The sequence below is a fragment of the Haemorhous mexicanus genome, chromosome 1, assembly GCF_027477595.1.
Source record: "Haemorhous mexicanus isolate bHaeMex1 chromosome 1, bHaeMex1.pri, whole genome shotgun sequence".
In the NCBI taxonomy this organism is placed as follows: domain Eukaryota; kingdom Metazoa; phylum Chordata; class Aves; order Passeriformes; family Fringillidae; genus Haemorhous; species Haemorhous mexicanus.
Genome location: NC_082341.1, coordinates 115,696,942 through 115,719,042, shown reverse-complemented (window position 1 = coordinate 115,719,042; position 22,101 = coordinate 115,696,942). Strand labels below are relative to the sequence as shown.

The window sequence follows — 22,101 nt, the reverse complement described above, 5'->3', positions numbered from 1 at the left end:
TTGATAGAGTCACCCTGGGTGCTGGTGTACTAAAATACATCAGAATGTCTCTCTAAAAATGTGTTCAGAACACTTGACAAACTCATTTAGGGAATCTGCACTGCCTTGTTTATGTTAACTGCATTGAAATGCATGATATTTTTACAACTGATTGATTTGTGTGGAACTTCCTACACTGGCACTGTGCAGGAAGATAAATAGGATGCTGTACTTGAGACCTCTTAAAGAGCAGAGTACTGGAAAGAGCCTTTCCATTTTAATTGGGGTAGCAATGTAGCAAGCTCAAACTTCAGGATTTTTGGCACAAACCCTCCAGATAAATTAGGAAAGCATCTGTCCTTCAATATTTAAGTTTAGAATAAGGTCCCATTCTCTTCTCCTCTGCACACTAAAAAACCAGAAGGGAATTGTATAAATTCTGTGTGTATGATGTGGGAGAGTAACCTTGAAAATATGGAAAACAGGAGGAGTGTCCTATTTAACTGGCAGGTTTTGTGTTCATTTTGGGTACCTGACTTGTATACAAGGTAAGATTGATGCGCTGCGTTCCCGGCCAAGAACTTTAGGTAGATCTATACCAGCAAATAACCCAGACGTGGCTTATATATGTAAAATGAAACCAAGAACTTTAAATCATATCTAAAGTATGCCAGGCTGAAGGAATAATGTGGTGCTTTTAATCTCAGCTACTTTCCCAGTTCCCAGGGAAGTTTACAAACAGAAAAAACATTGAGAGTCTTGATCTGGGAGATAATTCCCTCACAAAGGCAGGATATGTGACTCAAGGCCTGGCCAAGTCGCTCGCTCAGCAGGGGCGCAGGTGACTAAGAAGATGTGGAAGGTGAAAAGAGCATGTTCCTCAGGGCAAGGGAAAGCAGTGGTGCCCAAAGAGGTCCATGCTTATCCTGCATTCCCCTGGGTCCTCTGCTGGGCCTCTCAGGAGGTGGAGTGAAGTGCTGATGCCAGCAATGTTGTCAGGAGAAAGCACCGGGATCTCGCAGGGGTATCTCTGCTAGCAGGTGCTGCCTCAGCTCAGTGTCTAAGAGGAACTGCTGTGCTTTGGGGTAGTGCTTTTCACTCTGTGTTCTCAGGGAGTTATTTTTGTATAGACATCCCACTCTGAAAGGAGAACTGTGGCATCAAACTGGGGATGGGGACGCATGGGAGAGAAATGTTCAGGAAAAGAATCCATCTGGTGTATTTGGGAAAGGCAGGCAACAAGTGCATAGCAGGCTTTCTGTGCCTTTGTAGAACTATATTTTTTGATTTAAACTATTCATCTGTGTCTACAACTTAAATACAAGTGCTGAGGGGTATATCAGAGGTGGGAGTAACTGGGAAAAGTTGTGGCTACAGTAGCAGCATAATGCAACAGGCTCAAGCTGTCAGGACAACTCTGTGATTCAGTGCAAACCAGGAAAAAATAGCCTTATTACACTTTTCAGGAAGTGCAAATGGTCTGTGATGAGGCTGGCAAGCTAAAACATCTGTGTTACTTCTCATGCCCAGCTATTGGTACTGTCAGGCCAGACGAAGTGGTTAAGCCCTATATTTCAGAATAGATTTGATTTTTCTTACTTTGTTTTGATATCCTTAAAAAAGGTATTAGAGTTTCATTAATTTAAACAATTGATAAGGTGCCTCACCTTTCTATGTTATATCTGGACACATTTTCCCACAACTAAGTGCATCATCTAGCTGAGAGCTGTGTATAAGAAGTCTCATAGCTACCTTAAGCACCTTTATTTCTATGTAGATATTCTACTTGAATTTTGTAACTATGAAGGATGATCTAATATCTGTCTGTTGAGTCTGTGAGTCTCTGTGCAAAATCTTGAAACATTAAAGCAGTGAACTTGAATTGTGAGTGAGGGTTGTCATGTCTGAGCAGGTGAAATAGGTTGGTTAATAGGACTCCCAACCCATAAATGAAAAAGGAGCCACTGGGCTGATGAGCTGGAAGAGGTAGGCTTGTTAAACATGGGGAGATACTAATGTGTCAAGGGAAAGCAGCCTGAGACAAGGCTCTCATCAGATAGGTAGTACAGAAATGTGTAACATCTGAGGCGTTAACAGGAGTCTTTAAGATGTTGGGTAATATCTGGGGTCTTTTGCCTCATCGAGCTGTTTCAGTGATAAATTTTTCTTGATTTTGGATCAAGATTTTGAGTAGCTTCCCATCTCTTCTGTCAGCCAAAGAAAAGCCTTGCTGAGACTAAGAAACAGGGGGTTACTCTTTCTCCCTCCCAAAACAAGAAGGTGCTTGTAAGTCCCCTGTAAGCATCACACTGAGTGTATTTTCCTCAGGGAATAATTTCTTGATAGCTTGCATTGTGAGGTTACATTATCTCCTTCCTGATCAAATCTGGGGCCGGCTGTCTGTCTCTGCCCCCAGACACGCTTAGGATGGTTCTTGCACGCTGGGCTTCAAAGGATGAGACTGGACGCTAGGTTTTTTCGGTCTTCAGTTTGTTTATTATCTCTTATCTATAAAGTCCTTTCTCTGCCTGAAGGATCTGACCAGCACGGCAGCCAAAGGCACTCTGCCCACCCCTAAGGCAGCCGCATCTTTTATAACAAAAACTACGTATATCATATTTACATTTTTGTCCCCAATACCTATCATCTTCGTCACTAAGAACACCCTCATCCCAGACCAATCCACAAGTGCCAACACCACCCCAGAAGATGGAAGACAGGAAGAAGAAGGAAAAGCCTGGTGGCACACCCTGATTCCTCCATCTTGTCTCTACCACCCCCCTGTACCGAAACCCCAAAATTTGTAATTCACCCTATAATAATATCTTCCCTTCACTATTTACACCTGAGTGGTTCTCGCATGTTCCATTTCCTCATACATCGGTGGCACATCTCTAGATGGATCAAAATCAAGCCACCAAGTGCTTTTGGCAACATTCCAGGACTCCCGAGCCCCCCAAGGGTTCTCTCGGTAGCTCTGGACATCAGGAGTGATGTGCTGAGTTCCCACAATCAAACAGGGCTAAAGAACATTTGGGGCTTGGCTGGTTTCTGTACAGGACAGACCTTGTCCTTGGGGAAGTGGAAGAACTTGAGCTTTGTGCAGAGCCCTAGCATGCTTAAATTCTTGCTTCCACACTGTTCTTGTGTGCATGGCAAAACAGCCAAGCCCCGTGCACTTTTGCTCTAGGAGCTTGTTCCTGCTTCTTTGCAAAGGATGAGTGTTCAGTGTCCTGGCAATTGTCCCACTAGCAGGTGTTTCCCGTCGCTTCCCTCACAGAAAGAGTTTTTGCTAGATGGGGAGAGAAAAAGGGAGCTGTGAAGTGCAAGTTTAGCACATGGGGGAACAGCATTTCCCACAGTGTAGCGGGGTAGCGAGCTCTTGCTAAAACTCCCAGCAGTGCTAGATCTGATTTCCTATGTCAGCCCTCTGTTCTGACCTCTTGCTGAGGAAAGGAGAGGGCTTCCCTTGGCTGCCTTGCCCTCCCATCATCAAGAAACCAATTTCTGCCACCTGGTTTGATGGCTGTGGGCCCAGGACAGATTATCATCTTCAGTCTATCCCTATCTTTCTCTCTCTTTCCCTCCTCCTGAAGTCTTCTTTTGATCATCTTTCCACCCTTTACCCTCTTTAATTAAAAAAACCATACAAACACACGTGTAAAATCTCTATTCTGACACATTGTATCTTCCAGACTACACATACACCCTCCATGTTAATTCTTTAGAGGTTAATAGGTTCACTTGCAAAATTTCACTCCCTCTCCTCACACTTGTCTTTCCTACTCTGCCATATGTGTCCTAAAATCTGCCTTTCAGTTTAGGACTTGTTAATTTTCCAAGCAAAAATTTAGCTCTGAAAGCTACATCATCACAACATCCTGCACTTACATCATCTGAGTATGGGAGAGCAGAAAGGAAACTTTGCTTGTTTCCTCTGCCTGTAGTGATGCAGTAGGAATGAAATTGTCTCACAGACAATTAGGACATTCATTGCTTAGCTCCAGTGTAAATCAGGTTACATGCTCAGGTAGTGGATTGCTTGCCTGTGCTAGTTGTGCTCTTCATGGGATCCAGTAAACAAGCCTAGACAGGCCTTCACTGCTGCATGATGCTATGGATGCAGTCATATATCTCAAAATATACCAAAACCTTTTTGTTAATGGTGAAGTAAGATCATAAAAGCTATGACTCTGAAACCACTGAAGTCAACTCGTTTTCCTCTCAATTCAGACTTAAAACCAAATATATGTAGATGTTCATGGACTGTATTGTTAAGAAATGCTTGCTTCTTATCTTATAATTTCTGAGGCTAAAACAAACCCTCTGTAATTTTCGTGGTTTTTGCTTAATGCTCTGGAAGTTCTGTTTCTTCTTCCTATATCTTTACAATGTAAGAAGGCATACAGCTAAAATGGCTTTACCTGGTATGCAATACCTAAACAGAAACCTGCTAGAATCTGCTGTTTTTCTGACTTCTCCATGATACAGAATACATCCAGTTATGAGATAACACATCTCTACAAGCAGCAGAAAATACACTTATGTGCAATAAAAACACAAGTAAGAGTGAGGAATCCCATAAGGACATTTCTAGAGCTTATATATTTGAGAAAAGTTTACTTTCATTTTTTTTTAAATCAATCCAAGTAATTTTATCAATATGGTAAATCAGCACTTATTGGTCTTTGATGGGAATGGGCATGTGCATCAGAAGTTTCTGGTAAGTCATGCCAAAAATATGACAGTCTGATTTGTCAGACTATGAATGTAAATAAGGCAATATTTCCCACTTTTTTTTTTTCCTCTGGCTTTATTTTTTCTTAAAATGTAGAAGCATTTGCATATTTAATTTTTTTTTTTTTTGGTCGTGGATTTACAATAAACCAATATTCTTTTTTCTATAACACATCACTGAAAAAGATGACCTGGCTTTATATTTTATTAGCTAATAGCCTTGAGGAAAGGACTAGGAGCTGGGCCACAGAAGGCAGTGAGAGGATACAGCATCAGCAAGGACTGAGTCATTACTTCCTTCTTTTGGGTAGAGTATAGGACAGAAACCATTTTTCCTGATGAAATCAGACCACTCAGGTAATTCTGTGTAATTACTTAGAAGGTGTCATAGGCCTCCAGGTTATTCTCTGAAACTCTCACATGCAAGCCGGCTCCCTGAATTACATCAGTCCAGTCTTGTGCACAACCTGGTAAACTCTACTCAGTGCTGAAATATGGGATTTTATGTTCAGCCTTGTGCTAATTTGGTTGAGCATTTCTCAGTTACAGCTGGTTCAGATCTTGGCCAGAGCAAGCAAGTGGCTATCTGCAACTTAGAAAGTAGAGGTGAAAGGCAAACAAGGGTCTGCCCTGCTGGGGGTGTGAAATTGTGCAGTTGGGAGGAGACAATTCATCTGCTTGCTGGCAGTAAAAGTTGGAGACACCTTTCTTTTCTATATATTCAGGCAACAAGAATAAGGAATGTTGTGGGTTATGCTCCTTATATATCTCTTTTAATGTGATTCCTGTCGTGTTATACCAATTTATGCAGACTGAAGTCTAGGAATGTCAGTGATTGATTCAAATGATAAAATAAACAGGGGAGGAAGTTGGTGAAATCTGGAGTTATTTAGGGAAGGGCATCCTTAAAACTGTGTTGCAGTGGGAGGTTGGAGACACGAGCATCTGCTCTATGGACAAATTTAGTTATAAAACCCAGTTCCCTTTTAGTCAGTGGAGCAGACCTATCAAATCTGGGCCTTAGCTCACTTTCTCTCCATGGAGGAATTTCGTCTTGTTTGAGCAGAACTGGAATTTTGACAGAGAGGCTTGATTAGAATAAATGGAGCGTTCCTATCAAATGCAGGGGACTAATGAATCTGTTGGTAAGCTCCATTAATTTCAATACAGTGCTAAACATGTTAAATGTTGGAAGAGAGAGGTTGCTGTGTATGTGCACTTTCCAATTTTTTCAATACTGAATTCTAGCTGGTTTTATGTTCTTTTTTTAGTTTCTATAAAGCATGAGTGTAACCAGTGTTTTCATGTTTAGAAAGGTAAATAAGCATCTGCTCTGTGGGTATAAAAACCAGCAAAAAATAATCTAAAAATATATTTTTAGTGGGACCTCCCATTCAAAAGTGGCTTCATTTAGTGCCTTAATTTTCGGGAAAGGTGTTTCCGGCTCAGAAAATATCTTTGCCAGTTTTCATCACAGAACGATATTTGCTTTTATACTAATTCTCTTCTCCCTCCCCAATAAGATTTCCATTGTATAAGAAAACAACAACAATAAACAACCTAAAAACCAATGCTATAGACATGATGGTATATTTTGCATTCCCGTTTTATAATGCATCATTTCTATGTATTGACATGACACACATCATGTCAACAAACACTAATTTAAACTGCACCTATTTTCAAAAACAATGCCACTGATAAATTTGGTCCATGGAGTTTTAGGAAATGTAAAATTCAACATAGGTTAAGTGGGTGACAAACCAACTGGAAAAGTGTAAGAAAGTTAAAACTGACCATTCTTCCTCCTTTTAGCTCCCTTTTAAGGGGCAGAAGTGATTCAGACAATATGTAATCCCATTTAGTTCCAGTTAAAAAGTGATCTTGTCCTTTCTGTAGTCACACTTTCATACACACCATCTCCATTCTTCTTCACTTCTTACTGAGACTTGTATCTCAGCATAGTGCTTGATAGGAAATCCAGTCCTGCTCTAGGTGTTACAGTAGGGCAGTACAAACAGGTTAACAACTAACTCTCTTAGTCTCTCTTCCTGGGCCTTGGTCTTTCATTAAGAATTATCTCCATAGTAAGATAGCCACCATAGTTGGGAAAAAAGAGGCTAGAGATGCATTACAACACTTTCACTGTTCAATGTATATACACATCAACTTGTACAGGGAATCCCAGAAAAGTCATGCATTTGCCTTTTTATTGGCTTGAAAACATCCAGGTTTGGATGTGTTCATCAGACACCACCCATCTGATAAAGCTGCTCCAGTGCACTGGAGTGTAACAGTTTCTGCTGATGTCTGGTTTGAATGTCCCAAAACACTTCTGTTGCTGTCCCTGGTTATACACTATAAAGGGTTTTTCTCTACAGATTTTTAACTCACTTTCAGGCAGCACTGGGCTAAAATGAGATCTTTCTTGGCCTCATAACCTACATGAAAGGAATCTATCTCCCTCAGCCTTTCCTTCAAGGTTTCCTCTAGGTTCCAGCTGCTATGATGGGCTGGCTCAGAGCCATCTCCTTCTTCTTAGCAGCCTTCTTGAAGTGTGGAGAAGAATGTGAACTTTGAAGGGAAACCTGGGCACATTATTCCAGCTGCTTTCTTACCAGCACTGAGTAGAGAGGGATAATAATTTTTCTTGATCTGTTGGCTTTACACTTAAAGTAGCCAGTATGAGATGTAGTTTGTCTGTGATCAGAGAGTATGCTGTTAGTTCAATTTCAGCTTGGCACCAGCCTCCGGGTCCTTTTCAGCAAGGCAAAATGTCTATAAAGACAGATGCATCCTTTGGGGTGAGGGGAATGCAATCTTTAAAACCAGAATGACTGCTTCCTACTCTCCCTCTCAAAAGAGAAACAAATCTCTCTGGTGCCTACTTGTGAGTATGGTTTGAAACAACGATTTTGTTGAAACCAAGAAAGAATTAAAATCTGTTGTTTCAAAATATTTCCAGGTGTAGCAGAGTCTCTGAAATCAACTGGTTCACAAATTCTTTAACTATTAGTAAAAATAACGTAGGTATTCCAAAGTACAAACCCACAAGCTTTAGAAAAATATTTTCACAAAACATTCAAGTGCAAAGTTAAAATAGTTAGGCAACCGTCTTTGCTGCTAGTACATAAAGTCCTATATCTGTCTATGTATTGTTATGGCAAAAAAAAAAAAAAAAAAAAAAGAACACATAAGAAAAGTGCTTTCTTTTTTTGGCATTGGCTATTAAAAAGAGGTCTCTCTTCAACTTTTTTTGATACCATTCCACAGTGGGATAGCTGTTATGTATGAATCGTTTTTGTTGAAAGGAATTTGAAATGAACTGTAAACAGAAAACAACCCCCCCTTTTGATATAAGTGGGATTTTGTTCAGTACCAACTGTAAGTAGCCATTAGATGCTAAGTAGGCAGATTGGAGAGATGCTTCTTGAAATCCTACATAGTATGCAGAACATGCTTTCATTGTGCTTCCTGGCATTAAAATATAATGTGCCTTATTTGGAAATATGATGATCAGGTCTGTTAAATCATGCTCAATCAGCTTATATGATAACACCTATATTTTGTTATTAATTTCAGATTTCAGAGACCTATGCCTTCCTACCGAGAGAAGCGGTGACACGATTTCTAATGAGCTGCTCAGAGTGCCAGAAAAGAATGCATTTAAACCCAGATGGAGCGGATCATAAAGGTAGTTTTAGTGTCAAATAGTGGGATGTAAAGTAATTTTATTTCTAATACCCATTTATAGGTTCCTAGCTTAAGTGAGGGTTCATATAAATGTGGTAGACTTGTAACAGTTCACTAAGTCAGATCATCTCATTTACTTAAGCTGGAAGGTAGTGAATCTTCTGCTTTCACTTAAGGATGGAGTGTAATGCCATCTGCACCCTCAATAGAAAGATGATTTTATCTGGAGGAAATAATTTATTTTGCTATGGAAATGTTTGTATGGGAGCTTAAGCAGAAGGAATAGATAGAGTATATGGACTGTAGTCATTTAGGGTAGAAGAGCTCATCAATTTTCAGGGTTTGGTCTTGGTTTTCCTTTTTCTTTGGGAGACTTCCATTTGTACAGCCTACAAGTGATTGCAAATGCAAAAGTTAGAGCTAAATAACATAACAGTCTGACTTTGACTTCAGAATAGGCTGACATAGCCTCCACAATTAACATATATTGCATAATAACTATTTTTTTGCAGATAATGGAAAACCTCCAACTTTGGTGACCAGTATGATTGATTACAACATGCCCATTACTATGGCTTATATGAAACACATGAAGCTGCAGCTACTAAATTCACAGCAAGATGAGGTAAAACCTGAAATCTTTTAAGTTTGGTTTTCTGTTTTCCTGCGTTGTTTTGTACTTGTCTTTCAGGTGGCTAGGAAACTGAAGTGAAGGTGATTGTTGATGCCATCTTTATAATTTTTTTGCTAAAACAGTCAGTCTGAAGCCAAGGCAGGGTTGTTTTCAAGCAATCAGATTGAGAGAAAATATGACTTATGGCCCTTCTGTGATTGGGGGTAGTGAGTGTACTTTGAATTGCCTGAATGTGCTCTTTCACTGGACCAGTGGAAAGAGTGATGTGGGCAGCATGTTCACTCAAGACTTAGTTCTGTGCTCAGCAGTCACTTCCATTGTCTGCTTTTTAGCTGAAATGACTGCCATGATGTTCTCCAAGCTAGAAAACACAATGCAACACATGAAAGTCCAGGCAACATCAGTTGAGAATTTTAAGGCAAAAAGCTTAATTATAAGAGTTGCTTTTGAAATTTTGTGTAAAAAGGCAGAAAAAAAGGAGGAGGAGAATTAGACTGAGAATCAAGCTTCTTCATAAAGAATTGGGGTTGGATTGTATTTATTTCTTCTCAAAGGTTGTTTGCTTTCTCTGATTTATTGAGAGTTTTCCCAGATCTTAAGATGCGCCCCATCAATTCACAGGCCCATACCAAATTATTTGTAGGAACCTCACTTTGCTAGAAGTTTGTTCATTTACCATTTAAGCTGCCAAATAGAAGCTCAGCTATGTGCCAGCAAAAAACCAGTTCTGCATTCTATGTCTTCCTGTCCAACTGCAAGATATTTTTTTAATAAAGAAAGCCTTCAAATACAGCCTTAACTGCTGGATTATGTCAAGCCCCTGACTGACTTCTGACTTGTGCAGAGTCAGCCAGATTTGTTTTCCTGATAAGTAGGTATGGGCTATTGCTGGAGATTTCATGAATTATTCAACACTCGCTAGAATGGGGATTTCACCACTCTTCTAGAAATATCAGGTTCCTTGTTTCAGTTTGGCCCTTGTTTTTAATTGCACAGGGTGTAGGGAGAGATCCCAAACACAAATTTCTTAATGCATAAATACAGCCTGGTCATCTTTTCCTTCTATTGAGTCTCCTGATTATTTGAAGGATCTGGAAGTAGAGTTTCAGCTAGCAGGAGAGAAGAGGTTTTAATTTGCAGCAGCCTTAGGAATTAAAGGACTCCTTGATTTCTACACCTTTTCCCTTTGAGAATTACTACTTCCACAACAAGGTCAAGCACTCATGCTGGATCAGGACCCCATGCCACAGATCTTCTGTAGCCTGAATGTTTTGGTGTAGTCATTCTGGTCTGACGACTGAAATTTTTGTTAAACCAGTTTTTCATCTAGACAAGCCAGTGGCAATGATATGGAGGCAACAGGACTTAACTTTGCTTGGTATTTCCCTGCCCAGCTTGGTTTTGAAGCTCTGTTGTTACTGTATATGAAATGCCTGAAGCAGTGGATTTATGAAAGTACTTTCTTATATGTTTTAGTAATAATGAATTTTTTAGGGTAGAGTAAGCCCAAGGAAAGTTTTGGATTTATGAAAGTAATTTTTGTATGTTGTAGTAATAATAACTTTTCAGGACAGAGTGGGCACAAGGAAAGTTCTCAAGATAATCCTTATGCCTTTTCTCAAATCACAGTTTGGCCGAGGTTTCCCTTTTCCCCCGGGCTGTACATTTGTTGGCCCTGAGAACAAAATGTCAGGGAAAATGCTGTAGTACAAAGGAGCAAGACATCTGGTTCATGCACTTAAAAAACAGGCTTGGGTTTGTAGGAAAGATTTAATCAATCATATCTGTATTCTTGTGTGGAACTGAGACAGGAGTAAACTTGGATCCCACTGCTAGCTAGCACAATGACTGAAAATTTAATTCTCTCATCTTCAATTCCACATTTTTAAGCTGAGACCATTCATGAGAGGGAAACAGGCTTCATCTAAAAGGAGAACTCACCACTGTGTGGGAATTTAGAGTTGGGCTGGAACTGTTATAAAGATGCCAGTGGTTGTCCATTTTTGTTCCCATGCCCATGTGTCTATGCAGATTTGGACAGAGGTTTTCACAGGTAGAGGTGTACACAGTTTGGGAAGTGGAGTGGAGGTATTCTGCAGTGCTGTAGAAAAACAGGCTGCCTATGTGTGTTGTTTTAAAACTGTGCAAGTGTCAGCCAGAGCCCCCTTTCTGTGAGCTCATCAAATTGCCTAACCTCAGAACTGAAATATGTGAGCCGCTGCTTGCTGGTTCCTGCAGGATTCACTGAGAATTACCCCTGCATTTTAACAGAAACACAGCAATCCAGAAGGTTTGGGGGAGTTTATTTTCTTTTCTTGCTCTTTGAACAAGCAGAGTGCATTTTTCCTAAACCTCAGACCCATCTGGTCTGCGTGTGTCCTGGCCCTGTCTGTGTGGGGCAGGAGGCTGGTGGGCACCAGGGTTCATCTGTGAGGGCAGTGTTTGGGTGTTTGCTGCTGCTGTAACTGGGGTGTTCCTACCTTATGTAAGGCAAGACAGGTGCCTGTTAGAGAAACCCTCACTCTTCCATTTTTTTTTTTACAAATCCCTGAGAACAAGGTATGTTTATTTCCTTATTTGTCATTGTCCCGCTGTGGCAGTGCAGAACAGCTTCACCTTGTGTGTTGTCCTACTCTTGCTCCTGACTGGCATTTGCAGTACCACATTCTAATTTAACATGAGTCATTACTGCAGGAACTTGCTTTCTGGAAACAGGAGAAATATCCATACAAATTAGAAACATTGCTGAGATCCAGGGGAGGAACTGATTTAAGAGTTAACGCTCAGAAAGAGGCAAGCAGCTGTATTAATACCTGTAATATCCACTTCACAACAAGTACACAGTAAATAATGTTCTAGAGATTGCTATTTTTCTAGGTCAGTTCTGGTGAACAACCCAGGAAAATAGTCAGAATCCTGCCTCGTCCTGTTTTGATTAAAAAATGCTAATAAAAATGAATTGGACAACTATTTCAAACATTTCAGGATGTACAAATCTATTTGCCATAGTTTCCTCTCAGCTCTTTCAAGTACTTTTCTTCTTAACAGGAGTAACCATCAGAAAAGTTGTTACTGAAAATATATTGCCTTAGGTTTGTACATTGCCTCAGCCATTTCCAGAGCAAGGCTTGTGGATACCTAATTTCTAATCCATGAGTGGATGTGTGAACTTCAGTGGGACTGAAGCAACTGAAGTCAAATATGTATTTGAATATTTTCTGGACTATGCCTAAAATTGTTTTCTTTTATAAATGGGGATAATGATCAGACTTTTACTTTTTGCCCTTCTTATCATCCCTGTTAAATGCTCTGTAACTGGACTTAATGGATAAATCATATTAAAATGTACAATGTAGAATAAATTTGCAATGATTCTCCTGTGATTATATTACTTTTATTTGCCGCTGACTGCCATGACCATGCTCAGAACCTTTATAGGCTTTCTCATTTTCATAGATGTTTGTCAAGGGAATTTGACCATGGATTCTTACCAGGTCAGGTTGCCATTTGAAAATATCTTCCTGTGAGTCTTTGTGGTTTAACCCAGCCAGCAACTAAGAACCATGTAGTGCCTTGCTCACTCCTCTACCCACTTTGGTGGGATGGGGAGAAAATCAGAAAAAAAAAAAAAAGGAAAAAAAAACCAGGGGTTAAGATGAGAAGAGTTTAATAATTTCAACAAAGTAAAATCTACTACTACTACTGCCACTACTGCTACTACTAATTGTAATGAAAGGAGAGAGAAGGAGGGATAAAATCCAAGAAAGACGTGTGATGCCAAGCAAAATTCCTCACAACTCACTGAATGATGCCCAACCAGTCTCCCTCTGGTCAACTCCTCCTAGTTTATATACTGGGAATAATGCTCTGTGGTGTGGAATATCCCTTTGGCCAGTTCAGGTCAGCTGTCCTGGCCATGCTCCCTCCTGGCTTCTTGTGCACCTGCTCACTGGCAGAGCATGAGATCTGAAAAGTCCTTGATTTAGAGTAAGCTCTACTTAGCAACAACCGAAACATCAGTGTGTTATCAACATTATTCCCACACTAAATCCAAGCACAGCATTGTACCAGCTATTAGGAAGAAAAGTAACTATCCCAGCCCAAACCAGGACAGGGGTCATTCACAGGATTGCTGACTTCTATGTGGGAAAGGCAAAGGATTCAGGCAGGGAATATAGGGAGGTCTCCTCAGCCAAATTTGAATAGCAAGGGCTTGGTATGGGGTCTCTGGTTACCAATTCTTTTCTGGAATATACTATGGAACTACTATGTAGTATCCTCATTGTTGAACAAATTGCATTTATCAGATTATCATACCAAATAAATGCTGTAGTTTCTTCCCTCTTCTTGATGTCCTCTGCTTGTTTTCTTATATAAAAAAATGATTACACTCCACACTGTGTGTGAGTGAAACAAATGGGAAGAGAATGAACTGCACATATAATGTGAACAGTGCACAATGTTTTCTGACATGTCTCTTTCTATTTGCAGGATGAAAGTTCTATAGAAAGTGATGAGTTTGATATGAGTGACTCAACTAGGATGTCAGCTGTAAATTCTGACCTCAGCTCAAATCTGGAGGAGAGAATGCAAAGTCCTCAGAACCTCCAGGGCCAGCAGGATGGTAAGGCTCTCATTCAGTACAGAAAATGTGGCATTGCCTTGTCTTTTTTCCTATTCTGTGCTTTCATTTAGAATTTGCTTTTCTTCATAGTGTGTTTCATTAGGTAATTTGAAATACATGTTCCCTATATCTCAGCATGAAGAAGAAGAAATAAGTTGTATTTTTTTTCAGGTTAATTTATGTGTTGCTTAAGCAACAGGCGAGTGCTTAGACAACTGTATGTTAAGTGGCATTATCTTACTGTTCATCTATATCTATATCCATATCTATATCTATCTCTGTAGTGTGAGTATGCACAGGAATAAAAGGAAATGAAACTCAAACCTTTCTGAGGCAGCCCAGAAAGCTGAGAAAGTTGTTTTTACGAGGAGAGAGAGTCGTGTCACAGAAGCTGGTTATTTGGGAGATAGGAACTGGAGTGTGATATTCAGAAGAAAGGAAGAAAACAACAGATTCCTAGAGAATTCCTCCTCTGTTTTGCCTCTATTTCTCCTTTCCTATGGAGAAATAGAGGCAAAAGATGAGAAAACAGCAAGCAGCATTGCACATTTGAATGGTCATTGTTTCTTTTTTACAACACAAAGCTACTTTTTGGTCAGACATAAAACTGACTTGGCATTGAAGGTACATGGGTGTGTAGTCTTTGGATTTAGCCCTTGTTATAAAGCAAGATAAATGAGTCTGGTTTGGAATGAACTTTCCTGACTTATGGACCTCACAAATAGCCTTTCTACTACAGACTGTGACAGTGGCTCAGGAGAGGCACATGAATGCTCAACACCCAAAGTGCAGGTCTATTCTTTTGCCATTAGACACAACATATTGGAATTCTGTACTTGCTACTTGGGAATTTCCTGATCATACGGGCCAAATCAGAAATGCTTTTTATATTTCTCTTGAACACTAAATATATGGGATTTGACTAACCTGGATGCTTTGCACTTCATGCATCATGGTCATTTGCCTGCTGGTAAGATATTTAGGTGAGAATGGGTGTGGTGCATGGTGGCTGATAGGACCTGGTGATGGGTTGGATCTTCAGCTGGGTTGCTCTCCAAACAAAGGAAGAAGTAGGATGTCTGTGATAATTTGATAGGCCAGATTCTAACCACAGCTGCCTTTTCTCTGAGTGTCCTCAAGCTATCACAATTTTTTTTTCAACTTTTAACTAAATTCTGTCTGCATATGTTCACTAAAGGAGCAGTTCTGATGCTCATGATATATGGAAAGATAGTTCACTTTCCTGTTGAAGTTTGATTTTTCACAGGAATAATAGAGTAATACTGCTGACTTAGAGGTTTCAGGGATACTTAGGAGGATGATTTTTTAATGTATCTGGCTTTCACTGCAATACCATGCTGTAGAAGTTTCACATATATAGTTTCTTAATAATAATTGGATACATATGTCTGAAATAAAAATTATAGCTCAGTACAGTAACCTGTGAAGAAATCCCTGTCATACATATCTTAACACCTGCTGCAACCAGATTCGTGTGCCACATGTAATCATATTAAACCCTAAGTATGAATGATGAAATGCTGCAAATCTGTCACTTGCTATTTGAAATGTATGGGAAGTAAATCCACTGTGGTCTTTGAACTTCAGACAGTGTCATCATACAGTATGGCTTTAAATCTCCCAGCTTTCCTTCCCTTCCTCCCAGATGGCACTAGCTCACCTTCCTAAGGCAGTCCTATTTTTTGCTGCGTCTTCTGGCTAAAACATCTGCTGACAGAGAGATTTGAAATAGCCACTCTTCCTGCTTCATTGCTTTCCTTTGCTAGCTGTTGACAGGTAGCAAACCTAAGTGTGGCTAGTTATAGCAACACTGCTGTTTCAGATGTGGGAGAAGGGGCTGAAGGAGGAGCAGAAAGACATGAGAGAAGTGGCCGGTGGGGGGAAGAAGAAGGAGAGGAGAGGGCAGGAAAAAAGAAGATTGGAAGAAAATAATATGAGAGGTAGAGGAAGGAAAGTTGGAACAGGAAAGAGGGAAAATAAAAGGGAACTTAAATGAATTAAGCAGTACAATCCCTTCTGCTGTCACAGGCTGCATTGTAAAATTTTACAAATTTAATCCTTAATTATAGCGCACACACACTGAAATCATCACCAAAGCATGAATCTGTGTCAAAAGTGATTCTTGCTCCCTTCCCTCAAACATTCTGCACGTCTATGAAAGTTTATGTCAGCCACCACATTCAGCCTATACACAGAGACACTTGGCATTTGCTTCATCTGAAATGTGTTTGCTGCATTCTGGCAGGTGAAAATTTGCTGTTGCATAAGGTTGCCTGTGCACATGCTGTTGGAAATGGTGTCTGGGGTGGAATGGGACAGCACAGGTCTTCTGCTGCCCCAAGCAAGCTCTCTTTGGGAGGATAATTTGCTAATGGGAATCATTAGAAAAACTGCTGCCCGGGGTAGGTAAAGGACAGCTCCAGTATACCTAAAGGTGATGTGTTTAATCACTTTGCTTACCTGGTTTCCCATGTGAAATATCATGAGAATATTTTGGGACATCCCCTGGGTTGTTTTTTTTTTTTTTTTCCTATGGATTTAAATTGATTTGCTCACATACAAACAGTCTGTGTGCCCTAGAGGGATATAATAGTGAGCTGGGCCATGCTACTGAGGGATAGATGGAGGCTCCTCCTCCAGTTCAGTTGATCAGAGCATCAGAATGTTGACACTGTCTGTGTAAAATAAATATGATGCTTTCATAGCCTCATCCCTTGGGGCTGTACTTGCATCCTACTTGGACAGGCATTTTTCATTGGGACTCCATTACAGAGCTCATACTAGAAAATTTGACCTGAGGTTTCTCAATGTGTTCCAGCCCAATGTGTGTCCTGTTTCTCATGGTTAGGTTGCTTGAACCTAAATAGAATAAAGTCAAGTAGGAGAGCAACTCACAGTATGAGCTGAAAGCAATAGACTTCTACACCCAGAAATACCATGGGAGGTGAGAAAAAAATGCTGAGGAGGGAGGGCACAGAGACAGAAGGTGCATATTTGCTCAGAGTAGATGAGTGCTGGCACTGCACAAAAGTCCTGGGCTCTGCAAGGGGACTGAGGCTTCATAATACTTGTACTAAGCTTATTGGGTGGAAAAGGTACTAGGAATTAAGGAAGTTATGAAAAGAGTGGAGAGTTGGTGAATTGTATCTGTGCTACTGAAGTTGCTGCAATACTACTAAGGACAGTTCCCACTTTAAATTAGCCTTCGTACACTTTTAAATGACAGGATCTTGAGTCACACCTGCTGGTGAATGGCTGAAAATCCTGAGCACCTGCAGGGCTGCTGCAGCGGTTGGGTAGGAGTTGGAAAAGGGCTGCTGCTCTTCCCTGGGGAGATAGAAAAGGAAAGGAGCTCTTATTTACAGTTTGTTCTTTCCCCAGCTGGGAATGGGGTATGGCTCTGCTTACCAGAGCCTCAGAGGTGTTTTCTCTAGCAGCCAGCTAGATAATAGAGCTGCAAATTGCTCCTGTGTTCCTTTCTCTTTTGCTTGCCTCTTGCTTCCCTAGACATGACACAGTTCTGCATCCTAAGCTGGTTCTTTGGAGTGAGCCCTGTGTGTAACTCATCTGCAGGGGAAGCTCCAACTTGAGAGCTGTCTTTAATTCTCTTTTAATAATGCTTTTGGGGCTCTGATGTTGCTGGATCAAACCCTTTTGCCCATCTCAGACCACAGACAGTAGGCAAGGTTTGTGAACTGAGTTGGAAATAAAGGAGCTTTTTGGTTTTTAAGTTACTTGTTCAATCTGTTTAAAAAACCTGATTTTTGTAGTGAAAAGTGACCTCTAGATAGGCCTTCAAAGAAGCAGCAACAGCTTCTACCCTGAGTGAAAATAGGACTTTTGCTGCCCTTGCTTGTTACCTGGAGCCCTGTGCAGAGGAGCTGGGTGTGTTTCCCTCCTCACTGTGGTAGTTCATTCGTTACCAAGACATGAGATATGTAGGGAGATGCTCTGATTAGAGGAAGTTAAGAACACGTACAACCTTAGAAGTGAGGAGAATTAAGTATAAATTTGACATTGCATTTTTTTCTTGTTTGTTTGGTTTTTACTCTGTGAGCTATCAAGTAAAAGTCATGGATGAGTCTATTTGATTGCAACTCAAACTGAAAGATGCAGGATTGATTTATTTTCAGTATTTCTCACCGTACTGAGGTATACCAAAACATATCAGTGATTAGTCTGGATTTGGGTGGAGGGACTGTGTTCTCTTCAATCTAGTTTTTAGGAAATTATAGTTACATGTTGATATGTATATATACAACTTCCTGTCACAGGCACTGTGTGGAGACTTACAGGAGCTTATGGGAGCTAACCATGACAAAACATGTCAGAAGTCAACCTTTAACATGGGTTGTGCTGCCGGTTTAGATGTAGAGATTAATGGGCTTTTCCTAGTTGTATTTGTTCTAATTTATAGAAAACTGAGCAGTAATATTTTAATGCAATGGAGAATTATGTCTTTGAGTAGGTTGTGATCACTTGGATGGTGTCAGTTCTCTTTCCTTGGCATGTTCAAATTGCCACGTTTTACACAATATAGATGTAGGAAACCTGGCTGTTAACATTAACTATTCCTTTCACTCATGTGTGTTTGTGACAGATGCAAGCATTGGAGTCAGCCATCTAAATACCTGTTTTCTGCATCAAAGCTATAATCTCTACACAATGGCTTCACCTGAAATAAGTAACATTAGCTGATTAAGTTGTCAAAACTGACTGTCTATGCAAGTGTGCTGACTTGCTGTTGATTTTTCTCTTTGAGCAAAGTCCAAGCCAAGAGTTAAACCCATCTTCTCATTCAAAACTTGTTGTACTGTTTTACTTTTCTGCTTTTGTCTTTATTCTACTGAAACCTGGACTCCCTGTCTTGAAACATTGACTTTTCTTTCTTTTCAAAGCAATTTAAGCTCAAGATATATGAGTCCAAGCACCAACTGCATGCCAGAGTGAAGACAGATTGGTGAAAGAGCATAATGGACTAAATTGTCTATGCTGTTGACAATGTATTGGCCCTGCTCTTGATCTTGAGTAAAGTGAGAGGTAGCAAAGCCAACATGAGAGCAGATGATTCACAGCATTAAATCCATGACAACCTATTTCCTGGTAATTAGGAATTTTCAGTGGAAATGTTATTTTACATTAATTTATAAAATCAATTTTCATCAAGAGGTATTGTGCTTTTAATTTTTGTTCAAGCACTGAGAGGTTTTACAAATGTCCTTGTTCTGAATGAGGTCTAAATCCACTTGACTTCAGTTAAGGCCCACTAAAGGTTAACAAAACTGTTTGCAGAGTTTAGATATATTTTACTAAACAATGTTTACTTCTTTAGACTTCAAAACAAAGCACCTGATATTTCTGTGGTATATGGGATAGACTGACATTACCACATGAAGTCATAAAGCCTGAATAAAAATACTAAAAATAAACTAAAAAGCAGTCTGTCAGTTTTCCTAGATGCCACCTCATATACTTTTAGAAAGCATTTTAATTTTAGGGACTTTTTGTGACTTGACTGGTTTTATTTGCAATCTGTAGATCCATATGAACAAAGCTAAAGGCTATTAAAGGTGTTTATAATGCTTATACCTTATACAAGACATTGGACATGCAAATTAATAAGCATTTTACTGTGAAGAAAAAGGTAATTTTTGGGAAAGAAAAGGTAATATAACAGCGTTAAAGGTAATTTTACTGTAAAGAAAAGGTAATTTAAGGTAACCCTCCCTTAATGGGGAGTGTTTGGGCTGATTAAGAATTTTAACTTATAAAGAGGTTAGAAAAAACATTACTATTTTTTTCTTTGGTGAAATGGCAGACCATTTAAAATTACATTTGAGCTAGGTGATATATTCAGACCTTCCAGTCTTGTTCAAGCCACTGAAACTTGCAAACTTTTGGGAAGTAATTTCACCTCTTATCACTCAGAGTGAAATGATAAATACTAGTTTTCCACTAGAAAGTAGAAATCTAAGATACCTGCCTGTCTCATGGCAGTGAAAAAGGAGCACAGATGTGATGCTCAAAGGTCTCCTGTCTCTGCAGCTGTTGCTCTGCCACCTTCTGCAATCACCAGCTCTCTTAACTGAATAAAGCAAAAGACAGTGCAGTCACACATATATGTTTTGGGTGAGGCTATGGACTGCACTGAAATGTGTCACAGATGTCAAAATCACAGAGGTTTCTTTAGACAGGGAGTTTAATATGTTGCTCTGTCTGAGAAAATCAGTATCACCTTCACCTAAGCAGAGTCCAAGTGTACCTGAGAAGCTGGCATGTAATGCTCTTTTGCTTGAGTGGAGCTGCACCTGGAGCGATTTGGCTCATCAGATTTGGTTTGATGGATTATTATTTGCATAAAGCAATGCATTGTAGTGGAAGGTGTCCCTGCTTATGGCAGGGAGAATGTAACTAGATGATTTTTAAGGTCGCTTCCACCCAAAACTTTCTCTGATTCTGTGATTTAAGAAAGAGGAGGAAAATGGTGAAACAGGACCAGAAAGAGAGTTTTGGAAATCCAGTTTCAGTGGTGTTTTAATGGCTTCTTTAGAAATTATACCTTATCAGTGCAAAAGGCACTATGAGTGACACTGTAATGACACTTGAACAGTGCTACAATGTCACTGACAGTGAATATTACTGAGCCTGGGCAAGAGCTTGAAATGTTGCTGCAGCTGTGTTAGAAACTTTCAGCCCTTAATATCGTTGAGGAGAGCTGGGTGGAATTTTCAGCAAATCAAGTATTTTAATGGACTGGCTGCTGACGAGGCAGCTGCTGTGTGCATTGTCATCAGAATACTGAGCTGTTACATGAGGCACTTCTATTGTAACAGAGGATGAAAATCTTCCTTTGACTCTACACACAATGCAAATTTGTTCAGAATTAATCATCAATGTTTCTCAATGGAGAGCCCTCCTTCCTTCCTCCTGGACCTACCTAATAATACAACAGTCTCAAACTGGGATTTGGACATGAGCCCCCATCTCATTGAAGCACAGAAAATGGATTGCTTTTATAACTGACTCTTTTAATATGTAGGGTTACTGTATTTACATTTGCTAGTTGCAAGCATCTTGTGAGTTGGCTTTAGTGAATATCTCCCCCCTGCTCCATGTTTCTTCTGTGTGTCTTATTCCATCTTATAATAACTTCTGGGATTTTTCTTGACGTGTCTCTGTTTGTTTCTTATCTTATACTGTAATTTGCTTTAGAGACTAAAATATTATTAAACATGAATAATGCATTGAGCAGACACTCTGCTAGAGTCTGAGTGGTCTGTTGCAACCAGAGAACAATCTTGTTTCCCGCACCACCCTCCCAGCTGCACAACTGTCACTTTCTATTACGCTTGCCTTGAACAATTGAGTGTGGCTTGTAATGACAATAATTGCCTCAAAATTGTTTGTCATGTTTGCCTTGTTAGCAACAAACTACTAACTGTTGGTTACAATCAGGTTCTCAGCTATTACTCCATAATTACATCAGGGAATACTTGCAGCCAATAATAGCTGAGAAATTAGAATTATCTTTTCACAAGTAATGCTAAAATGCTTGCAGACCATTCACTCTATTCACAGCCACTCATTTTTACATCAGCAATCTAGTGGTAAGTGAAGCTTGCCCCCATGTAAAAGGCTAGCTGCAGACCCATGTCCTTTTACATCTTCAGAACAGTTGTATTAGTGTTGTACATGTCCTGTAACAATAAGTATTTCACTTTGGCAATATTACTACCCATCGAGCTATCTCTTCCTTATGCACGTTCTGAAGGCAGTCTGCTTTTGATTTCAATGTGCAAACCCTTGTAACTAAGCTTAGCTGAATTTCTGAAAGTGTTGTTTGGTTTGGGTCAATATCCTTTGGTTTTTTCCCCCTATCTTAGCATATCTCAGGCTGTTCCCTCCTATTTCTCTTTTACATCAAATAAAAGGAGGGGCATTCTGCCACAGAGATTTAGTTTTGCTTTCCAGTAAACGCACTTAATACATTTTATCCTTTCATATGTACCAATTGACTTTAGCAGAGGCTATGTGCACAGATTGCTTGATTTAATTTGTCTACTTCCTTATAATAGAAGTGGAGGGTTTTTTTCATAGTTACTGTTAAAATGCATGCCAGGCACTGACTCCCCCTTTTTTTTTTCCTATTAGATATACCATAGAATAATATAATAGACCATTTATTTTTCAGGAGAAGGAAGGTAAAAAAAATGACCTTTAAAGAAATTTAATTTAGCCATTGATTCGTCACTGTTATATTTTAATTAAGGAAGCTGTTAATTTATTTTTTTTCTGAATAGGAAATTCCCTGGAGACATTGGGCTGTCTTGTGAAAAATATTTTTAACAGAAATTTCTTTGAAGCATTTATTGTTTGCTAAAATATTTGTAATGCTGAATGTTTAAAATTAGTA

At 39.7% G+C, this 22,101-nt stretch overlaps 1 protein-coding gene across 4 annotated transcripts in view; it reads left to right on the top strand.

Annotated features, from left to right (window-relative positions):
- The window catches only part of NOL4 (nucleolar protein 4), a 189,280-nt gene that overhangs the window by 37,987 nt on the left and 129,192 nt on the right, over positions 1-22,101 (top strand). For all 4 annotated transcript variants that reach the window (XM_059854443.1, XM_059854357.1, XM_059854263.1 and 1 more), the window contains exons 3-5: positions 8,299-8,410; positions 8,922-9,034; positions 13,535-13,667. In XM_059854443.1, the coding sequence (XP_059710426.1) occupies positions 8,299-8,410; positions 8,922-9,034; positions 13,535-13,667 (358 nt within the window). The remainder of the gene's footprint in view (positions 1-8,298; positions 8,411-8,921; positions 9,035-13,534; positions 13,668-22,101) is intronic.